Here is a 21,968-nt window from a genome sequence, read left to right as displayed (position 1 = left end):
TTGAATTTTTGTTCACAAAGTGTCTCTGGCTTGGGCTTTGCCTCTCTAACTAGACAGCAGGTTCTTGGAGGCAGTTGTAGGCAGTCTGTAGGTCGTTTTAAAGCACAGAGTCATACACATGGGCCACCCAGCAGAGCTATGGATGCTCATGACTACTAAGGGAGCTAGCAGCCACACACTTATGGGGCTTTGGTATCAGAAGAAGTTGGGAAGAAAAATGGGGTAGCGGGTGGGAAGAGTTTCACGGGAACCTGGTTATATACGGTTATAAAGATGTGGTGAAAATGGGGAAGGGGAGTGTGCACCCTCTGCTCAGCTGTCCGCTGTGTGGACTGCAGAGAGATGGCTTCTTATTACCAACACTTTACACCATGTTTTAGCTTCAACTGACTACCTCCATAGACCAAACGATGGGTGTTTCCTCTACACTTTCACCCTCCAGTGGTGAATGTCCGAGGCGGCCACTGTCTCTTCCTTTTTCCTCTAGCGGGCCTCCCAGTTCCTCTGCCTGGTTGGTGGTCAGCTCAGACCCTCACCTCCAAGCTCAAGTTAGAGGACCTTTTAGTCTAGTACACACAGTCAGGCAAATGAAAGACATGCTTGTATATTGTTGAAGTAGATTAAGGTACTTTAGGAAAAGCAATAGACATATCTCATTGTATTCCAACATGGCTAAGCTAATTATTGTTTGTGTGATCATGACCTTCATTCTTAACCTTCAATGGTCTTGGTATGTTAGCTGAACTCCGAGGCTCAGTGAGCTCACTTCTGAGTTGCTATGACCATATTGACTCATGAGAGTTTGGATGGGTGCACGGCAGATCCTTGGTGACCTTTTGAGAAAGCCAAGTGGGGCTAACCTGGGGTGCCCAGCCCCTCCCTGCAGTTTATTTCCTGCATTTTAAAACTTGCATTTGTCCCACCCTTTCTGTCTCTTGGGTTCCTTCTCAACTACCTCATCCACACGTCCACGGCCCTTTAGTCTTTAGTTTCCCTCTGAAGGGAATCTTTCGGCTTCTGTAGGAATTCCTTCCTTCTGGAATGCAAGAATATCCGCATCTGTCATCTGATCGTCCTCCTCACCAGCTCCTCTGTGCTCCCGACAGCAGCAAGGACCCCTCTGTTGCCCTTATCTTCTCCCTCTAGCCTTTGATCTTCAGTTTCCAGAGGCGTCCCTCTTTATGCTGGACGCTTGTGTGTTCCATTTATCTTCGTGTTTCTCTGATCTTCGAAGTCCCTATGAGGCAGACCGCTCCCTTCTCCGTATGACACAGGGAGTAAGATCCCCGAAACAGTGCCGAGCTCTGCCTCCCACAAGAGGCCTGAGCAGCTCAGCCGCCATCATTTCTGAGACCTTTGAAGTTCTTTGTGCTTTTACAGGGAATTGGCTGTGCTCTGGAGATGTGCCCAGTTGCTTTTCCAGTTTTGGTGGTGCTATGTGTGCGAGTGTATATGCAGGGCTGTGTGTGTGTGTGTGGGGGGGGCTTTCTAGAAAATAAAATAGGAAAAGTGCAAAGGGTAAGAATTTTCCCTTGTGGTGCTAGTGAGAGTGGGAAGCAGGATTTCTCTCCTTTGTCTTCATTTGGGCCTGAGCATTCCTCGTTCGGGGCTGTCTCGTAAACTGCTGTGCATGCAGTGGCATCTCTGAACTCCACCGACTCACTGTGTTGCTAATATTGTTCCTCTCCTCTCCCTCACCCGAGTGGTGGCCACTACAGACAACGCCAGACATCGATGAGTCGCTCCTCTGTCCTCACATGGCTTCCTTCCCCTTGTTAAAAACCACTGCTCTATAACATTCTCTTGGTGTAGAAGAAAAATGATAAGGAACCTTACTCTGGAAAGCTGTCTAAATATGAGCTGAAGAAGTGAGGGATGAGTGAACAGACTTGCTAGAAAGGCCAACTCTTAAGAAAAAGCAAAACTGTAAGGAGATCAGTCTGCGTCAGATGAGCTCCAGACACAAACAACCTGAAACCGCTGACCGGAAACAGAAGGCTTTTTGACATTGGTCTGGACAACAAGGCTTCACATAAGACCCTCAAGGCATGGGTGACCAAAGAAAAAGCAGACAAATGGGATTATATCAGATTGAAAACTCTTTCTGGGAAAGCCGTCAGCAGGGTAAGAAGGCATCCTACTGAACCGGAGGACACATTTGAAATCATGCCTGCTAAGGGCTTCATATCCAGTACATACATGGAACCCAAAAACTCAGCAGCAAGGCAAGAAATAACCAGATTAACATGCGAGCAAAGGGCTCGGCAAAATATTCCCCAGAAGGCAGATGAATGGCCAAGTATTTAAATTTGATCAACACCCCTAACCATCAGGGAAATGCAGAAGGAAAAGCTCTGTGAAAGGGTGCCTCAGCCCAGAGACTCCAGAGCTGGTGAAGATGTGGGGAAAACGAACCCCGGGGTGGCTGTGCTCCCCAGAAAGCTGTGACCCGGGACTTTCAGTCTGTCACTGTCTTCTAGACAGAAGCTGAGGCAGCCTCATGCCTCCTGTGCCTCCATTCCAGTCTCCCCACTCTGTGTCTTTCCTTCTCCTTGATTGCAGGGGTTAGGAGCAGAGCCAAGAGGCAGGGTGGAGGTCTGTGTCAGCTTCTCCCTGCTGGTAAAGTGCGAGCCTGCGGTGGGTGTGCGTACAAGCGTGTGTGCCTGTATGCCCACGAGTGTGTGTGCCTGCGTGCCCACACTCAACCGAGACTTCCATGTCTGTTTAGAGTCAAACCTGTCATTTATACAGAAGTAGCTGGTATGTCATCTCTGTTCTGATTCTCGGTCCAGAAATGGCCATTATGGGATGTTGGAAGACTCCCCAGGCAGGCCCCAAGTCTTGATGAAGGTAACAGCAGATGCCATCATGAAGAAAGAGAGAAGGCAGAGGAGGATGGAGGGGAGCTGGGCTGGCCTGGCCCTAGATTGTATACAAACATCCCATAAGAGCATGAAGAAGCCCAGCAGGGCTCTGAAGTGCCATCAAATCCCTGGGGTTTTGATTTCCCTGTCCATCATCTGCACAGGCAAAGCAGCTCCTTGGCCTTCTCCAATGAGCTTTATTATTTTATTACTGTTTTTTATTACGGGAGAATAATTAGCTTGAGCACCTTTTAATTTCTTCCCATCAAGATGTTTGCACAATTAGAGGCTGGCAGCGCCTCGCATCTGCACAGGGAGTCTCTCCAGAGCCGGCAGGAGCTGGCATGGGGACTCATCACTACTACATCCTCTCTTGGGGCTGGCAGAGAAAGGAGTGGAATTGGGGTGAATGTGTTAATCCTTGGCAGGGAAACCAGGTGAGAAGCGCCTTTAAGACAAACACAGGTTAAAGGAGGAAACGGAAGAAAACCACAGACACAGTGACTTGACACAAACAAAGGCCTCACAGAGATGCTGAAGGATGGACAGCAGGGACTTTCGAGATGATAAACGTTTCTAGAGAAAGACCTACCATGCTCAAAGGCCCTGTAGGAAGCACATCTCTGCCGCTGTGTGATCGGCAAATAACGATCGGGAGGTCCTGCTCACAGAGCCATTTCTTGCTGTCACAGCTGAGTCCACAGCTTCTGGCTAGAGCATTTCAGTCACAGAAACAATGACATTGAAGTGCTTGGTGCAAACCCTGGTCAAGGTCTGAGGTCACAGTCAGGGTAATGAGGTTGCTGGCTCTCAGAGGCTCCTAGCCTTCTGAAGGATGGACTGTGTGGTGGGTCATCCTACGGACTCTTCGCCTGAGTTTGGATGGAGTCAGAAAAAAATCTCAGAAAGAAAGCTAAAGCTATGCTCTGTGTCAAGGTCATGCAAGTTCAGGGTCAGACTTGGGCAACTTTGACAGACACCTCGTTAAGATTTTCATGGGATGTGCCCAGGAAATTACAAAACCTGAAAGGCACAGGAAATAAACCTGAAAGCACCTCTATTAGATATCTTCTTGGTCACAGAGATGTCCAAAATGTCACCTCCTTCTACACCTGAGGGATCTCAAGACTGATGAATGAAAGCCACAGACTGCTGTGGAAGACTGAAGAGTTGCCTGTCCCCATCATGCTAAGATGGCCGGGATGGGCCCTCAGGCTAAGGTGCTGCTGGCTTGGGGAAGTACGGACGGACGGACCCCTGTGGGAGAAGTCTGAAGGTCTTCTTCAAAGGGCAGCTGTGATGGGGAGGGGCCTGAAAGGGGGTACAGTGAGAAAGGAAGCAGGCCACCCATGGTGAGAACGAGAGACCACTGAATGCCTCCTCCAGGGACACCCAAACAGCCCAGGACGGTAGGCAGTACCCTGACATAGAACCACCCCTCCTGCCTCTAGTGATCTCGGGGCATTTGCGAGCCTTTCACTCTGAAAGGCTAGACTCCCTTGAGTATCATGTAAGTGATCTTTTGGTTTGGTTTGGTTTTGGTTTTGCTTTTTTCAGACAGGTTTCTCATGTAGCCCAGGCTGACCATGAGCAGAGGTCCTACTGCCTCCAGCTCCGATGTCCCAGAACTGTGGGCGTGTACTACCATCCCCAGTTTAGACAGTGCTGGAACTCAAATTCAGAGCTTCATGCATGCTAGGCAAGCACTTTATTAACTGAGCCACATCCCCAGCCCCCCCCCAAATATTTTTAACCCGCCCCGTGTACCCTCTTCAGGCAGACACTGGGCTCTGTAGCCTGCCTGAATGCTTCTGTTTGGACTTGGCTGACATGTCCCTGAAGCCTGACCCCAGGCCATTTCTCTTGCTTCTGCATGAGACTGGCTATCCTTAGAACACAGTTCATGGGTCATTTGAAGGGTTCAATGCTATTCGTGCGTTTTCCTCACACGTAGTAGGCGCTCAAGAAATGCTTGTTGCCCTATGCTTAGTTTAAATGGCTTTACGCTCAACGCTCTTTGAGGGGCACTAAGCTCGCCACGGGTTGAAAGCAAGCTGTTTTCTCCTTCACAGGTGCCTGGTTCCAGGAAATACCACAAAGCCACCTTCTGAAGCTAACAGAGGCGGCTCCCCACCTTCCCATCCATGGCAGTTTCCACAATTGCCCGTTACTTCTTGCCTTCTTCCGGGTGTCTCCCACCTCATATATTCCATCTCCAGCCTTCTGACAAGTGTACAAAGGTCGGACCGTCTCCTTACTTTACAAGTGGGATGCCAAGATGTTAAAACACGGCCCTCGTCGACACTGGTGGCAAACTGTGGTGACAGGGTAGGGACCAATGGCTGGATGCAAAGCCTTCCCCTCGGGACATGTCTGCCCGGGCCTGTCTCCATTTTAGTCCCTCTTTGAAGATGACCCATTGGAGAGGGTCTAGTGGTCCAGAAAACTTGGATCCCCTTGGATGCCTTCTAGAATGATTGGAATGGCATTCTGGATGAAGAAATGGACATTCAGGAGGAGAGGCAGAGTCTTGTGAGAGTTATCTGATTCAAAATGGGAAGCCCATGGAATGGTGGAAAAACACATTAGAACTTGTATTTGAAGCTTTTCAGTTTTGGGGTGTGTGTATTTTATAATGCACATTCTGCAGTTGTCTCAACAGTGGCTCAGGCATGTCATTTGTAAATAAAGACCCATGCAAAGATTGTGGGCTTGTTTAACAGCTGGTAATGATTCATAGTAACGCAAGAGCCCAAGATGGCTGCTACTCCTGCTCCTATGGAAAAAGCTTTGTCCAAGTCAGTATGTCCTGAGAGGTCTCAGTGGAATCCCTAAGGCATACACATTTTGAGTCCTAGCCTGTGTGCATGTGCTAGTGGTGTGAGGGGAGAGCTTCATTTCTCCCCAGAGAAGACATTTTTGGCCTTGTGAATCAGGAACCCCGAGCTTAATTTAGAGTCAGGCATTCTGTTGATACGTCTGTTCCTGGTATAGCCTGTGATCTTGTTTCAAATCTTCTATACCCGTTCTCCTGCTTTTCAACACTGCCCCCCACCCGCCTCAGATCTGGGGGCTACCAGCCTGGTGACTATTCTCTGCAGCCATGACCATGCTCAGAATTCTGCTTCTTTAAGTTTCACCACAGACACTCACAAACCAACCCCCGGCTAGCTGCAACATTGGTGGGCATAGCGTGAGTGTTGGGTTTATGGGAAATGAGACTCCATAGGACCCATGTTCCTATCGTAGCCTAAGGAAGAAGCCTGTGGCTCAGGGACTTTACACACAGTACATCATGCAGACAGATGCTTGGTATGCAAAGGACCCTGGGGTCCGACCAAGGCAGAGGATTACTTGTGTCTGTTAATTCCTCAGACTCTTCAATGGTATCAGCCACTCTCGTGTAGTGTCGGCAAAGCTCTGAGTCAGAGGTTAAGGGGACCTAGTTTCAATGTCTGACTCAGATGAGACCTTAGGTAGGCCAATCTCTCTGAAGCCCTGATGGAATTTCTTAAACTCCAGTTAGGATCCTGGGAGACAGCTCAAAAAATAAATAAATAAATAAATAAATAAATAAATAAATAAATAAATAAATAAATAAATAAATGTTTGCCTTGCAAGCACGAGAACTTGAGCTCAGTCCCCAGAACTCACACTGAAAAATCCAGGCATTGTAACCCGCGCTCGTCTCTGTGGAGGCGGGCTCATTGGCCAGCCAGCCTGGCCTGCTCAGCAAGCTCCAGGCAGTTCATCTAAGGAAGCACAGCTGATTTTGTCCTCCGGCCTCTGCATACACACATCACACAGGTGCATGTGCACTGTCCTTGCACACACATGAATGTACACACCCATTCTCCACTTTGTATTTTGAGACAAGATCTCACTAAGTTACCTGGGCTGGCCTTGAACTTGTAATCTTCCTGCCTCAGCCTCCCAAGTAGCTGAAAGAAGAGTCCTGAGCCACTAAGTGGGGTCTGAATTCCTTTGTCCTCCATCTCATACCCCTATCTAGCATGTTGAGTACTGCAGTACTTTCTAGATTTTTCTGTGGGCTCTCATAAGGAAGCCCATCCTTCTCACGTTTTCAGAGTACTGGTTGCACTACTGTGGCCATGATATACTTGTAAGGAAGGAGGGAAACACTGCTTCCTAGAGCAGTTTCCTGGTTAGTTTCAATAATGTGCATGTCCTATCATTTTATTTTCCATCCAGGAAAGTCCCTTCCAAAGAGTCCCAGCGCACATTTCCAAAAGACCTGGTGTGAAAATCTGATGGCTGGTAGAAAGAGGGAGTCAGATGCCATGTGCAGTACGAGAGCTGCTCATTCCTGTCTGCCTGTGCAGTTTCCAGGCTGACACACACATGGAGCTTTGACTTAGAACCCACAAAACATGGCTTCACGTTTGCACAAATTGGTGTCAGTCTTAGGAGCAGCAGAGCGCTCAGCAAACACAAGGAGGAAATGACCGTTTCTAATGGGGTAGGGGGTGGGCTAAAATGTCTGGGAGAATCGTTGGTTTAAAGAAGTCTGCCCAAAAATAGGCACCCAGGGGGCTGGAAATGGGAGGGTAGTGCCGTGTGCAGAGCCAACAGTCCTCAAAATGAACACCCATCTTGCAGCAACATGAAATGAAAGGTGTGTATTATTTCCTCTTTTGAAGGAAACCTGAATAAGGACTTTCTTTCTTTCCTTTCTTTTTTTTCTTTAAATGAAGCATTGACTCTCTCAGCAGAGAGAGAGATAGAGAAAGATTTGCATCCAGACTCCGGAAGCCGACAGGGCCAGTAATTACCAAGCAAAAACAACCTTCTCTTTGCAGTAATATGAGGTATGAATGAAAACCGCCCACCCTAGAAAGATGGTCATTTTCCGGTCATTATCTGTTATTTTTTTATTTCTATGAAAGAAGAAAATATCTTTAAGTAAATTTAAGGTAGGTTGTTTAAAACTAAATTTCACTTGATACAGGGGTAGAAGGCTAGGTTGAAAATCAGTAGTTAGAGCATGTGTGAGGCCCTGGGTTCCATTACCAGCACCACATGGAAAAATGAAGAAAATTAAAAGGGGGAAGGAAGGGAGGGACGGAGAGAGGGAAGAAGAAGGGGGAGGAAAGAGGGGGGAAGGAAGCAGGGAGGGAGGGAGGGAGGAAAGGAGGAAGGAAGGAAGAGCGGAAGAAAAACACCATGGAAAACAATTCTATAAAAAGCAAATGAATTTCCTGGCCCCTGGCCAGGCGTGGTGGCTCCGAGAGAGTCTGCTTTGCTTTGGACCTCTAACATATTGAGGGTTAAGTATGATTTTGACCCTGTGAATTGTTGTGGTCTTGTTCCCCATTGAATCAGCTCCAGCCCTACCCTATGCTATCTCCTACTGCTTTGTCTCAGAGAACCAAGTCTCAATGGCCACCCCAGCATCCATCTGCTACTTCTGAGGAGGTCCAGGGAGGAACACGGTGCTTATGTGCATGCACCCCTCAGAATCCTGACGAGGGAGGAGTGCCAGGTGTCTCCACCTCCATGGAGGACAAAGTCCCTCTTATAATAGCATACTATTTGCATAGAGCATATGCACATCCTCCTAGATATGTGAAATTGGCCCTGGATGACGGACATATCTAATACTATGTAAAGGCTATGAAAATGAGGCTGAACCCTATTGCTTAGGGAAAGCAGATAAGAAAAATCAAGTCTGATAGTCAGTTCAGATGCAATTTTTTTCCCTCAATGTCTTCCCTTCTGTTGTTGTTTGCATCCATGGGTGGAGAAGCCAGGGACACAGAGAGCCAATCACATTTGCAGAGCATAATCAGCCTAGAAAACAGTGACACAAGACAGGATCGGGAAGGTGCAGCCTGGGAGCTCACCCACTGGCTGCTGCCCTTCCACTCCCGGCCTCCTCTGCCCCAGCTCCTTTTCTGCACACAACCCTAGCCTCCTTGGCTGCTCTCCAGCCAGAGAGAGGCTCACAACACGGTGCTGGCCCACATGGTGTGGAAGCTTCCCTTGCTTTGCTAAATGCTCATGTTGTCCAACTGCCTTCTAAATATTTACGTTTTTGTCCACAGACCTAGGTGGCTCCCAACCATGGGGAGAGGCTTTTTCTTTTTCTTTTTTTTGCATGGGGGGCGGTTAATGCAGAGACTCATGACTTCAGAAAGTGTTGCGAAAAGTGACAAATGAGTGTTCATCCCTAAGTGGGACATTTTTTATCAGCTCCCTTCCCCGACACCACTGAGCCCCACTGAGGCTCAGGAAACATCGAGGAGGAAGCAGAAAGAATGTAAGAGCCAAAGAACACAGAGCAGGGCTGTGAAATGCTTGTTGTTGTCCGGACGTGGGGTGGCCTCTGAACTCAGGAATTCACGGCAAGTGTGGTTCCATGGTTGCCTGCACAAGATCCACCCAAGACCTAGCTAGCTAAAATTCCAGCACGGCCTGGGGAGGAACTAAGGATGTTCAACCCCAACTGAAGAACTATTTGCTGTTGATGGATAAGAAGAGGGCACGTTCTTCTTCTTTGGGGGTATGGCCATAGATAGGTGCTCACACTCCAGTGGCCATACCCCGTGTATGTGGGCAGCACTCACTGGACTCAGTGGGTTGTTAAAAATGAAGGGCCGGAGTGATGGCTTGGTGGTTAAGGATTCTTAGTGCTCTGCCAGGGGGCCTGGGTTCTGTTCCCAGCACTCACACAGTGAGTTACAACTGCCTGTAACTCTAGCTTCATGGGTTCCTGCACACACATACACTCAGACACAAATAGACACACATTGAATCAATCATTTAATCAATCGTCCAATCAATCAATCAATCAATCAATCAAGAAGAAGACATGAAGTTGGGAAGAGGTGTATGTGGGGAAGACATGGGTGGAATTGGAAAGGGAAATGGGGAGCAGGTTTGAGTATACTTCATTGTAGATATGTATAGAATTCTCAAAGAATAAATTGAAATATAGATATATATATATATATATATATATATAGTCAAAAGCATAAAAATTATAAAAAGAAGCTTATCTTTCTGAATAAAAAGATAGCCCCATGTGATGCAGAGGCCTACCATCTCCTTCCTGCATGGACAGGGCTGGTGCTCAGCCATCTTGGCCCCGGCCCAGCATGGTGTGGCCCAAGCCAGGGGCGTCTTGTGTCCCCTACACCCGTTCTGGGCTGCTGGTTCCACACACAGACTAGCCCTTGTCTGCAGGGGCCACTGTGGCCAGCTTTTCCTACACAGCTGACACACGCTTACTGAGGAACCCAAGCAAAAGTTCTGTTCTCTTACGCTAAAATGATCCGTTCCCATCGCACTTGGGTCTGGCGCTCCTCTTTCTGCCCTGTGCCCCTCAGCACCACTCAGTGTTATCAGGGCAGCAGAGAGGAAGACAGAGAAAGGGGAGGGTAGAGAGGAGAAGGGATCAGAAAGCTAAGGGAGTACAAGAGTAGGCTGCAGGAACACTTGAGCTTGCCTGGCTGACACTAAAGGTGATAGATGGTTTGGAATCCGTTTTATTTGCGATATCCCTGGGTCCCATTGCAACACTTCCTGACTGCAGCCATTGTCTCCAAAGACCTCAAAGAAAACACACACATTTCCCTTTTTCTTTCTCTGTATCCCAGGATAGCCTCAGACTCTCTGTAGCCGGGGATGGCTGGAACTCCTGCTTACAGCTCCCAAACATTGGGATTACAGGTATGTACACTACCTCCCGCCTCCCCCCGTTTCTGTAGTGCTAGTAATGGTACCAGTGGCCTGGCGCATGGCAGGCAGATTCGTGTTACAGTAAGTACTCTCCAAACTAGGCTATGTCACCGGCCTGGAATTACTCCCTTTCTGCCTCTCAAAGGGCATAATGATTATACTTTTGCAGGGTTAAAAATGTCAAAAAAGACATATCATCTTGTCTTGGCCTGAGGCCTCTTGTTTTTTTTATTGGGGGGGTTGCTTTGAGACAGATTTTCTCTATGTAGTTTTGGGGCCTTTCCTGGATCTCTTTCTGTAGACCAGGCTGGCCTCGAACTCACAGAGATCCGCCTGGTTCTACCTCCTGAGTGCTGGGATTAAAGGCATGTGCCTTTTCTGCTTCCTATATGCAGAATATAAGAAGTTGTGGTTGCTGGCTCACAGGGAGAAGGGACGGTGGGAGCCTGGGGACAGGAGTGGTGGGAAAGATGTGGGGTAGATATGTTTGTGTAGGAGAGCAGCTTCAGTAGAGTTTTCTAGAAAACTGGGAGATAGAAAAACACGGAAGTGTCTGAAAATATCTTCTAAGTATGAAATAGTACAAAAACTTTTCATATCAAAGTAAAACATTAAAACAATAACAACAGAAACTTCCTTGTGTTGGGGAGCTCTAATGTGTTTTATGGTTTCTAAGGGGTTCAAAGATTTCACACAGGAACCTGATCACTGGGCTGCAAGCTCTTCTCAAATGTTACTAACCCCTTTTTTGCAGAACTCAAAGTAGACACAGCGACATTATTGACTCATCTAGGTCAATTGGGAAGTTACCTGAGAAACGCATGAGTTTCCTGTGTGGGCCTCTCCGCCTGGCCCCATCCAGACAAAAACCCAAAGCGCCTTAACTGTTGAGCTTCGACAGAGGACTTGTCAATGACAAATGTCATGAAGAAGAGGAAGCTGCTGGTCTTGAGAAAACCAGGGAACCTGCATGAGGTTCAACAGGCAAAATGGCTTTCCTTAGCAGAGCCTTCTAGACCCTGAGGCTGGACCAGGACTCTCAGAGAAGTGCCTCTGCTCTCCCTCTGTGTCCTGACCTGAGGCTTAGCCTCCATCCACAGAAACTGCGCTGTTTGATTAGCTCCTGGCCTCCTGTGCCTCTGGGGTGTATACGGGGTGTTCTACAACTCTACTTTGGGTCCTCTGACTGGACCACCCTCCCCTCTGCTTTCTATCTCCCCTGCTTCCAGAAACTCTGCCACTTCCTTCAGGGAGCCTTCCTGGTGTCCTCCACAGTATTGAGAGCTATTTTCTTCCAAGGGTGGACAGAGGTCGACCAACTCACTGGTGGAGCTCACCACGGTTAACACCACTTGCACGCTGTAGAGAGGCTAAACTCTCCCACAGGCCCTCAGGTACTTTCATAATTCGTACTGCAAGGTAAAAATAAGCAAACAAAAAACAAACAAACAAACAAAAAAACCCTGAGGCTCAGCCAGGCATGTTGGTGCATGCCTTATTCTTTTTAAAATTATTTTTATTACTTCTTGGAGAATTAAAAAAAATCTATTTTGATCGTACTCACACCAACTCTTCCCTTCAACTCTTTCCAGACCAACCATACTTTAATGCCAGCTCTCGGAGGTAGAAGAAGACAGATGTCTGTGAGATCCAGGCCAGCCTGGTCTACACAGTGAAATTCAGACTGGCCTAAGTGACATAGTGAGACCCTGTTTCAAACAAGTAAAATCCAACCAGCCAAACCACTTTCCAAATACAACAACACCTGAAGCAAACCAAACAAGAATGGAAGGAAACAAAGAAAAATGAGGCTCCCGGGAGCCCTTCAGCTTCGACTGAAGCCATAGAGGAAAGGAGAGAAATGGCCTGGTGGTGTTACCTGAGCACACTCGGCCTCAAACCTCCCAACCCTACCTCTGCTCACAGTGACCGTCCTGAACCTTGCTGTCTTTCTTCCGCAGACAGACACCTGGCTTCTCTCTGCAAGCCTGGGTGTGCACCGCAGCCCCTGGTCTGTCCCAGCACCAGCCAGCCTTGCTGCCCCACAGCAAAGGGCCACAGCTTTCTTGAACCCGTCTTTCAGGTCTGTCTCCAGAACACAGAGGAGTCAGTCACATTGCTTCTAGCTGCTCTGTAAGGCCTTTTGCTGTTTAGTTCAGCCATTGCTTATTCACTTATTTATAGGCTTTAATCTCTGTGTGTGCCTGTGTGTATGTGTGTGTGTGTGTGTGTGTGTGTGTGTGTGTGTGTGTGTGGTTTTGTGTGTGTACATGCTGCTTCTGTGTGTGAGTGTGTACATGGGTGTGCTAACGGCACTCGTGTGGAGGGCACAGTCAACTGCGGGTCCCTGTCTTCCTGTCTCACCTCCATGTCACAGCAGGAGCACAGAGACAACAGACATGAGCGTCTGACTTTTTAAGAAGGTTCTGGGGTTTCAAACTCAGCTCCTTAAGCTTGTGTGTGAAGGGCTTTACCCAGAGAGCATCTCACCAGTTCCACCCACTACTTCCTGTCCCATATTTAATGTGTGAACTGCTGTAGGGTCACCCCTCTCCCCTGCAGCCCCTTGGCTGGGGCTGGCAAGGTGTCCTTGGGATCAACCTGAAGCACAGAGCATTCCTGCTGGAGAGAGCAGGGCAGAGCTGGTGGCTTCTTTAGAGACCACCATGGGCTCTTCAGAAGCCATCACTAGACCACTGTCAGCTGCTTCTCAGTACACAGAAAGAGCAGGCGGCAAAGGTTATGAGGGGCGTTTAGATCATTTTTAACACCTCTTGAAAATTAGTTTCGTAATGTGTGGGTAGCCTCAGATGTGAAACTTCATCTCACAAGGGAAAGCAGGCTCTGACTCTTGAATGTCCAGGCAGGCAGCTGGCCATGTGCCTCATTCCGGTCTCCTTATGGACCAGAGGAGGAAGAGTTGCCGAGGCCACCATGTCAGGGGTCACACTGTCCCTCCAATTCTATACATTCAAGTTTTGACTCCCAGTTCCTCAGAATGTGATTGCATCGGGTGTAGAGTATTCTAGAAGTAATTTAGATAGAATGAAGTAGGAGAGTGTGCCTTGCTATGACTTGGCTTATAATAGGAGGTTAGGGGCTGGGGCTGGTAGATCATGCCTATAATTCTAAGACTCTGGAGGCTGGGACAGGAGGATTGTTTTGACTCAAGTTGTCTTGGGCTACATTGTGAGGGCTAGATCAGCCTGTGCTAAAGAGTGGGCTGAGAGAGAGAGAGAGAGAGAGAGAGAGAGAGAGAGAGAGAGAGAGAGAGAGAGAGAGAACCAGGAGAGGCAACAGATAAGTCACAAGTCAGACCTCACAAGAGCCCGGAGCTGCTAACACTCTGACCTTACACTTCTGGCTTCCAGAGCGTGAGGAAACACATTTCTGTTTTCTAAGTCCCCAAAGTCTGTGGTGTTTTGCTGTAGCACGATTACTCACTAGCAGGTTTTTGCATGGTGGACAAAGCCACACGTAATTTCATCTATGGCTTTCTGTCCCTGAGGCCTTCAGTGGTGTGAGAGGAAGTGTCCTCAAGCCTTTCAACAGCTGTAAACTTGTATTTATGGGGAAAACGCACTGCACACAGTCAGCCTCGCTCTCGGACTCCTGTTGAACACCTCTGCCGGCGCGGCTTGCACAGAGCTACACAGCTGAGATTTTTTTTACCCGTGGTTCTAGGAACTCAGGCATCTCAGCACTCAAGCTTTGCCTAGACCACTAAGCCACTTCTAAGAACAAGGCTACCTGAGGCATTTTGAAAAAAAAAAAAAAAAAAAGGAGAAAAAAAAAATCGGGCAGTGCCTTCTCCTCCACAGACATCTCTTTTGTGCTGCACATTGCACCTTCCGAGGGGACCAAGTTGGGGTTCTGCAAGAGTTTCATGTCGTCAACCACGTGTGACAGCTCCTGGGAGTCTCAGGCGACTCTTATCTCCTTGCTTCGGCAGACTGAGTGAGAACCTGGTGTGGGGTGATGGAAGAGGAGGGAGTTCTCTGTGGTAGACCACATTCTTTTTGCGTGCCAGTGTCTCAGACGCTGGCTGGCCCAACTCTCACGAGAAAGGGAACAATGGCTTGCTCGGTTCCCCATCTCTGTTTTCTCCCAGTTTCCACACTGGTATCAGGCTGAGAATGAGTTACGGGTTTCCTCCTGGGAGGATTGCAGAGACTGATAAAGAACCATCCCGGGAGGAAAACACGATGCTGTGAGCAGCCCACAGTGGCTGCTGGGGAGGGAACACAAGGCCGTAAATTACAGGCAAGAGAGCAGCCGTGGGGAACCCTGTGAATGGGCAGACTGTAGCGCCAGGGCCCAGGAGATGGGCTGTGAGACTGAGGTGCTGGCGAGGAGAGGGTGGGTTGTGGCACCAGTTCCAAATGGAACCAAAAAAGGACAACAAAACAAAAACAAAAAAACCCCTAAAAAACAGAAAAACCCACCACCACCACAACCACCACAAAAAACAAAACCAGCAATGTTATGTCACAGTTCTGAGTGGGGTGCATCGTGGACAGCCAACGTGGGTCATTAAACCCTCGTGTGGCCAGGTCATTTGGAGGAAATATTAACCAGGGAGTTGCCGAGAGGTCACTGAGGTTCTGATACCAAATCTCCACGTTATTCATTAGCTTGTGGATCCTGACAGCTCTTTCTCCCTCCATCTGTTCCGTTTTGCTCAGAGGAGGAAGTGAGGCCTTTTCAAATAAACCACGCTGATTTGTAAAAATCAGTATGTGTGTGGTATGTGCAATGCTGTGTGCATGTATGTACATTCACATGGGGGGAATATGGATACATATGTGCCAGAGTGTGCATGTAGAGGTCAGGGGATAACCTTAGAAGTTGGTCCTTACTTTCTATGTTGTTTGAGGCAGGGTGTCTTTGTTTGATGCCCTGTGTGCACTCTAAGCTAGCTGGCCTGTGAACCTCTAGGGCGCCTCTGTCTGTAGCTCCTGTCCCCCTGTAGGAATGCTAAGGTGACAGATGAACACATTGCTGCACCTGGCTTTTATGAAGGCTCCATGGATTCAAACTTGGGTTTCACGCTTGCATGGTAAGTTTTTATACATCTGTCCAGGTCTTCCTGAACTTTGATAGGAGCCAGGCCTGTCCAGGTAGCCTGCTTGAAAGTAATCAGACTCTTGCTCCTAGGCTGGGGCGGCTGGCTGCAGGGGTGAGGCTCCCCTGAGTTCCTGGTTACCACATCCCTAACTGTCTTTGCTGTTGGGCCCATAGAGACATCCCGAAGGCCAGCACCGAAGGCCGCAGTACAACCTACTCCCCAGCAGAATGCTCCACGTTTCCTGCTTCTGTCTTCCTGAGTTCATCAAATAGGAAACAATAAACATTCGGAGCATGCTTGAGAGTGGAGTAAGCCAGGAATTTTTCTACAAATATTGCTTCCTTTGCTTGTCAGGAGGCCAGAAGAAATGCACCAGTGAGCAGTTGGTGGCGTTTTTTACCAGGGGCCCCAGGGCTGGTGTCTCTGCCTATCCCTCTGCAGGACACTGTAAGATATGTGACTCACACCCATGCCCATGATTCAGCCTCACTCAATTTCCTCCGCTGCCAGCAAGGCAGCACTTGGAAGCCCTTTAGTTTAAAGCTTGGATTTGGTTAATGGCTTGCACTCTTCTCCTTCTCCTTAAATGCTGATGCCACCCCCCAAACCTTCAAGCACGCACACACACACACACACACACACACACACACACACACACCTTCCCCTAGTTCTTATATTTCCACATAGAACCGCTATGACATCCTCAGTAGCATCTGTTCTGACAGAGTGACTGGCAAGTCCTCTGCATTCCCCTGCGCTTGGCTGCGTGAATAAATAATGATTCACAGATACTGGTTGGGTGTGCATAAAAATTGTTACCAGAAAATGAATGATTCCCCCCATCGAATTCCACTCCATATCAGCTTTGCCAAACCATCAAGCCACAAGCTGCAGGCACAGGTCAAAGAGCATGTCTTGATGCACGGCTGTACCTTCATGAAATTTTTATGGCACTCTTTTTATTTGCTTAAGCTCAGTCCCCATTTGCCATGAAAGGTCCACAAAACACACACGGCCACTCAGGGCTCAACTCCGGCTTTTTAAGTTTCAAGAGGTTGGCTACGAAAATGTAGGCAGGGTTGGAGACCTGCATGGTGCCTACCCCAAAGTCTGCAATCTAGTAACTTTAGCTGTGAGAATGTATGGACTTAGGAAATGGCTCCATAGCTCTTTTCGAGAGAGACTGTGTATGCCACAGCTTGCTGGCTTTCTGTCTTGAGCAATGCCGGCTGCCTTTTTGCAATTGAGGCTAAAAGAAAAACCACAGCACAGCCCCTTCTGACGATTTTTCCCAGAATGAGTCTGCCCAGATCCTGCTCTCTGGGAGTCGCCACTTTGGCCCTGAAATCTCCAGGCGGGTCCAAGGTATACCTGCGAGCTGCCTCTTCCAGCCCACACTACTGGCTCCATTCGTCCTGGTTGGCTTAAGTACCTGAGCCTGCTTAGCTCCCGGCAAGCGGAACTCACCGACAGGGCCAGACAGCCTGCTGACCTCAGAATAACTCTGACAGAGTCATTCAGGGGACGGACGGACAGATGGACAGCCGTCTCAAACCCAAGGACTAGCCTCGGTGCCAGCCTCTAATCTCCAGGACTTTAAACAAGAGCAGTCCAAAACACTTGACACGAGTTTCCCTCGGCGACCAAATACTTCAACAGCTCGACTAAGCATTTATCAAAACATCTCCGCAGCACAGCGTCCAACAAAGAAAGAATCCAGGTGCCTCATAATCACAGGCCTCTGAATTCCTCCCCCCAAGCAGGCAGGGACCCCAGGCAAGCACCCGAGGGTCCTCTGGCTGCCATTTCAGTCTGTGCAAAGCTGAATAAAATCAGATATAAAAAGACCAGCGTACTCACCTCTCACGAAGCACTGTGGGTATGAAGGAAATGACTCAAAAATGCTGTCTGAAGCCATGGTTTCCTTTCGAAAACGTACCTCTTCTGAAGGTGGGGGGATTCAATGATTTCTTTTACCTTAAGAGCAAAAACCAAGAAAGGTCATCTCCTTTGACCTTACCTCCCACCATGGCTCCCTAAGTCTCTTTCTCCCCCAACCTTAACACCCCTGGAACTCCATGGCCCCTATGTGGGGGGAAAAAGTACATTTGCAGTTTGCAGAAACAAACATTCAAATTCTTAAAGATTAAAAAAAAAAAAAAAAAAAAAAAAAGCACCGCCTAGGCTGTGGGCTGAGCTGCTCACCGCTCTGCGAGAGTCTGTGGTTTGCATTCAGTGTGATTCGTCCTGCCTACTGACCACTGTGCCGGGTTTAGACTTCTGACACTGCCAGGCTACCCGACTTGTGGTTCTGTGGTTGTTTATGAGACCCAAAGAAGTTTTCACACAACCCAAATTACAAATTTAACTGTTCCCCTTTCCACAGCCCATCATCATTGGCTCTTGCCAATCACGTGACTTAAGTGATGTCAATTTTTTTTTAAACTTTCTGAGCTGTGCCCTTCCTGCCCTCCACCTGCCCTCCCCTAAGCTGTGTAAAAAAGAAAAAAGTTGAGTAGAGCTTAGAAGAGGGGGCTGTAAATGAAACACAAACAAACAAACAAACAAAATCCCCTGCCTCAGTCTTCTCTTGATGTCTCCGCTCTTCCCTGATTCAGTGGAGATCAGATCCTGTTGTTATTTGTGGTTTGGGGAACAGCTGATTATTTAGATAAAGATTGCCTTGCTGTTTATCCAATAGTAATTTAACGTTGGCACCAACTCTCTGCTGAGACCGGATGCGGCTTCCATCTCTTACATTGCTGGGCATCAGCTTGGAGAGCTGGGTTCTTGGTAAAAGCATTTAAGACTAAGAAGGGAAAAGAGCAGATAAAGGAACCATTTCTGTGAGTGGCTGACCCTGAAAGGGGCTAGCAATCTACTGCCATTTCAAAGCTTGGAAAAAAGAAATAAAACGTTTTAATTGTGGAATGAAAAGACCATTTTAATAAAAACCCCAATGATGAGGCTTTATTCCCCTTCTGTGGACACACTTAGCATGGATCTCTTTTGGTAAACAGAGAAAACCGTGGCATGTTCTGCACACCCGCACTGACTCCTGCACTCATATCAGGAAGTTCGTTTCAAGGAAAGTAAAGAAAGGAGAATCTCCTTACAAGGCAGAGCTGAGGCTAGTGTACAGGGGTTCATTCATTGTTCATACCTGTAAAGACTGCTGATAGCCCCAAATAAACAGGCTAACTCACACCTTCCCTAGGTAGACTATTCTTTGAGTTCACTAGCAGCTCCTAGAGACTGCCCAAGACATGCCTCCTCCCAGCTGCCTGAGGGGAATACTATGCAGCTCTTCTGCCTTTAGCAGCCATGTTTGTGTGGAGGCAGGCAATAAAGACATCTCGCTCCCTAGATTTACCTTTGCCAGTCTCTCTGCTTTGCTTGCTGACAAGTAAAACTTTACCTTGTCTGTAGTTCCCAGATGAGGTGTGGCTTCCCTTTCATAACCTGGTTCTTCCTTTTCCTCTGATCAATTTTCCTCAATTTCAAGGCACAGCCTGACGAGAAGCTGTGCCTTGAACATCGTAGGGTCCAAAATGCCAGCCCTGGATGCCAAGCCCCAGGCATAGAGGGTACTTCCCTAAGTCTGAACCCCTGAGGACGACCTCACTTGGTTTTCATTGAGCTAATTTTGCACATGCCAAGCCCCAGGATATTACCTTCAGTGACACAGGTCTTTCTAAAGGACCAGGCTCCATTTTTACTTAATCCTGTTTTAACCAACACAGGAATTAGAAACCTAGGGATTTCTTTCTCCCAGCCACGCTGAGCAGTCAGCAGCAAATGCCTACACTTGGCTCATACTTGAAAAACAATGGCTGAACATCTTTTATGAAGCTTATTAATATCTAAACACAACGCCTGCCTCACGTTGCCTCTCAATTCAAATCCCTTGTTAATATAATCCTCATCATTCAAATCCCTTGTTGATATAATCCTCATTATGTCTCTGTGCTGTCGGTGCTTCGAAACAAATTCCAGGCCGCATAGAGGCTCCAGCCAGGCTGCCTTGTCTTCTGCACTTGCTCCTCCGCGGAGCACTCTTAGGAGCCGAGGGCTGGAGCTGCAGCTGCCTTCTCTAAGGTGACTCACTCCACGGAGTGAGAAACTCAAGTGTCCATGCAGATTAATCCTGTAGGTATTTCACTTTAGAAACTCCCAAATGCTTTTAGCTTTAGGTGTCCACATGCCCACAAGCATGGTTTGGATGCCCAGAGTATCTCTTTGCCTTCGGAGGTCTCCACAGGGCAAGTCAGAAGGGAAGAAGGCTCTCAGGGTGGCCATCCGGCAGTCCCCCTCCAAGCTGTCATCACAAGGGCCCTGGATGCAGTGAGGCACCAGGGGGCAGAGTACAAAGGCCTGAGAGCTCAGCAAGTCCTGTGACTGAAAAGCCCAAGTACAACTTCAGGGCTCCCTGAGGCAGCAGTTAGGGCTTTTCTGGGTCTTTCCATGGCAGCAAGGAAGGACTCAGCTGGGTGCCAGCAAACTGGGTCTTTACCCTTCCTTAGGAGCCCGGGACAAAAAGACATGTCTGTCATCGGTGAACAGCCTCAAAGAAATACTTAATCCTGTTTTAGGCAGAACTGTTGAGGATTCTTTGAGTTCTCAGGTGGACCCACCCTATCTAGCCTCATTCTTGTTGGTGACTCAGACCCCAGGCTGCTGGCCTGGGAACCACACTGGAGCTGCTGCAGGGGACTTGGCTCTGTCAAATAATGCCACAGCAATCTTCATCCTCTGACTGGCAAAGTTACTGAGATGCCACTCTTGAGGGTGGGGCGGGGAAACGCTCAGGTGTCTTTGTTAATGGCCCTATAAACACACCAGGAAAGGTTGGAAGATGCGGAATTACGTAACCCTGTAATTAATGTCGAGAGCTCTGTGTGCAACTCCGTCCAATTAAAATACTCTCTCAGGCTGGCCTTTTCATCGTACGTCATGATGCCTCTGAACTCCACACCTAGATAACACAGACTCTCTGGACAGTGGGCACAGATGGGTACTCCCACGTTAGATAGTATCAGAAATCATCTTATGATAACATCGATGAATATAATCTCCACAGACCTGTGGATTGTGTGTGTGTGTGTGTGTGTGTGTGTGTGTGTGTGTACACATGTCTGTATTCCCATGAGTACACAGGTGTATGGAGGCCAAAGGTCTTTCTCAAGTGCCGTCCACTTCGTTTCTCCTTTTTAAGACAGGGTTTTTCAGTGGCCAGGGCTCACCAGTTAGGCTAGGCTAGTTGGCAGTAAGCCCCAGGGACCCTCCTGTTTCTGTCCCCCCCCTGCAGCATTGGGATTCCTAGTGCAGACCCCCACACCAGGGCTCAAGGGCTCAAACTCAGGTCCTCAGGCTGTGGGACAAACCCTTTACAGGTGAGCTGTCTCCGCAGACCTGTCGTAGACTGCTATTGTCCTATCTCTGCTCTGTGACAGAGGCAGTAGCCTGTGTTACGGCAGCAACGAGCTCAGGGATTCAGAACTGGTATCTAAGCTCTGTGGACTGGACAGGACCTGCTCCTGGCAGATCTGATGGCTTGAATTGACTGGAGAGCCTGATAGGTCTAACTTACCAGCTTTCCTCTCTGGATACTTACTCAGTGCAGTGTGTGTGTGTGTGTGTGTGTGTGTGTGTGTGTGTGTGTGTTGTATGATATGTGATATTTGTCTGTGTGGTGTGTGTATGTGTGGTGTGTGTGGTGTTTGTGTGGTGTGTGTGGTGTGCTGTGTGGTGTGTGTGGTGTGCTGTGTAGTATGTGTGGTGTGTGTGTGGTGTGTGTGTGGTGTGTGCGTGTTTATCTGTGTGTTATGTGGTGTGTGTTTGTGCAAACAACCCTGGAGTTGCCCTCATTTGGGCAGAAGTTAAGTGCAAATACTAGCCCCTAGAAGACGTTCGTAGCTTAGCTGATGTTACAGTGAACCGAGGGGAACAGGAAACAGGAAGGAAGGACGTAGGAAGAGGGAGGAGAGCAGGGAGGGAAGCATGGAAACCAAGCCTTGACAGAACGCCTGGAGTTCGAGCCATTCGCCGCAATCCATGCAGCCCCGAGCCCGCAGCCGCGATCCCTTCTGGGAACTCGCCAGCAATCAAAGTCTTGGCTCCGTCCTCAGCCCCGAGGCAGACCGTGCCACAGTCCAGGCCCCCAACTCCTGGGCGCACGGAAGCCGGAGAAGCCTGAGAGGGAGGGACTTCCTCCAGATACTCCAGAAGGTGGAAAGAAGAACAAGGAGGGAGGCAGCCCTCCGTGCTATGACGTCATCCCCCAGCACTGGCCGAGGCCTCCAGCTCCATCTTATTGCCCTTTCGTGCGTGAGTGC

At 48.5% G+C, this 21,968-nt stretch overlaps 1 protein-coding gene across 2 annotated transcripts in view; it reads right to left on the bottom strand.

Annotated features, from left to right (window-relative positions):
• Positions 1-17,551, bottom strand: part of Runx1 (RUNX family transcription factor 1) — a 225,443-nt gene extending 207,892 nt beyond the window's left edge. For both annotated transcript variants that reach the window (XM_059277146.1, XM_059277148.1), the window contains exon 1: positions 17,494-17,551. In XM_059277146.1, the coding sequence (XP_059133129.1) occupies positions 17,494-17,551 (58 nt within the window). The remainder of the gene's footprint in view (positions 1-17,493) is intronic.
• Positions 17,552-21,968: the final 4,417 nt, after the last annotated feature.

This window comes from Peromyscus eremicus, chromosome 12, assembly GCF_949786415.1.
Source record: "Peromyscus eremicus chromosome 12, PerEre_H2_v1, whole genome shotgun sequence".
Taxonomy (NCBI): Eukaryota; Metazoa; Chordata; class Mammalia; order Rodentia; family Cricetidae; genus Peromyscus; species Peromyscus eremicus.
This window is presented reverse-complemented; position numbering and strand designations above follow the sequence as displayed.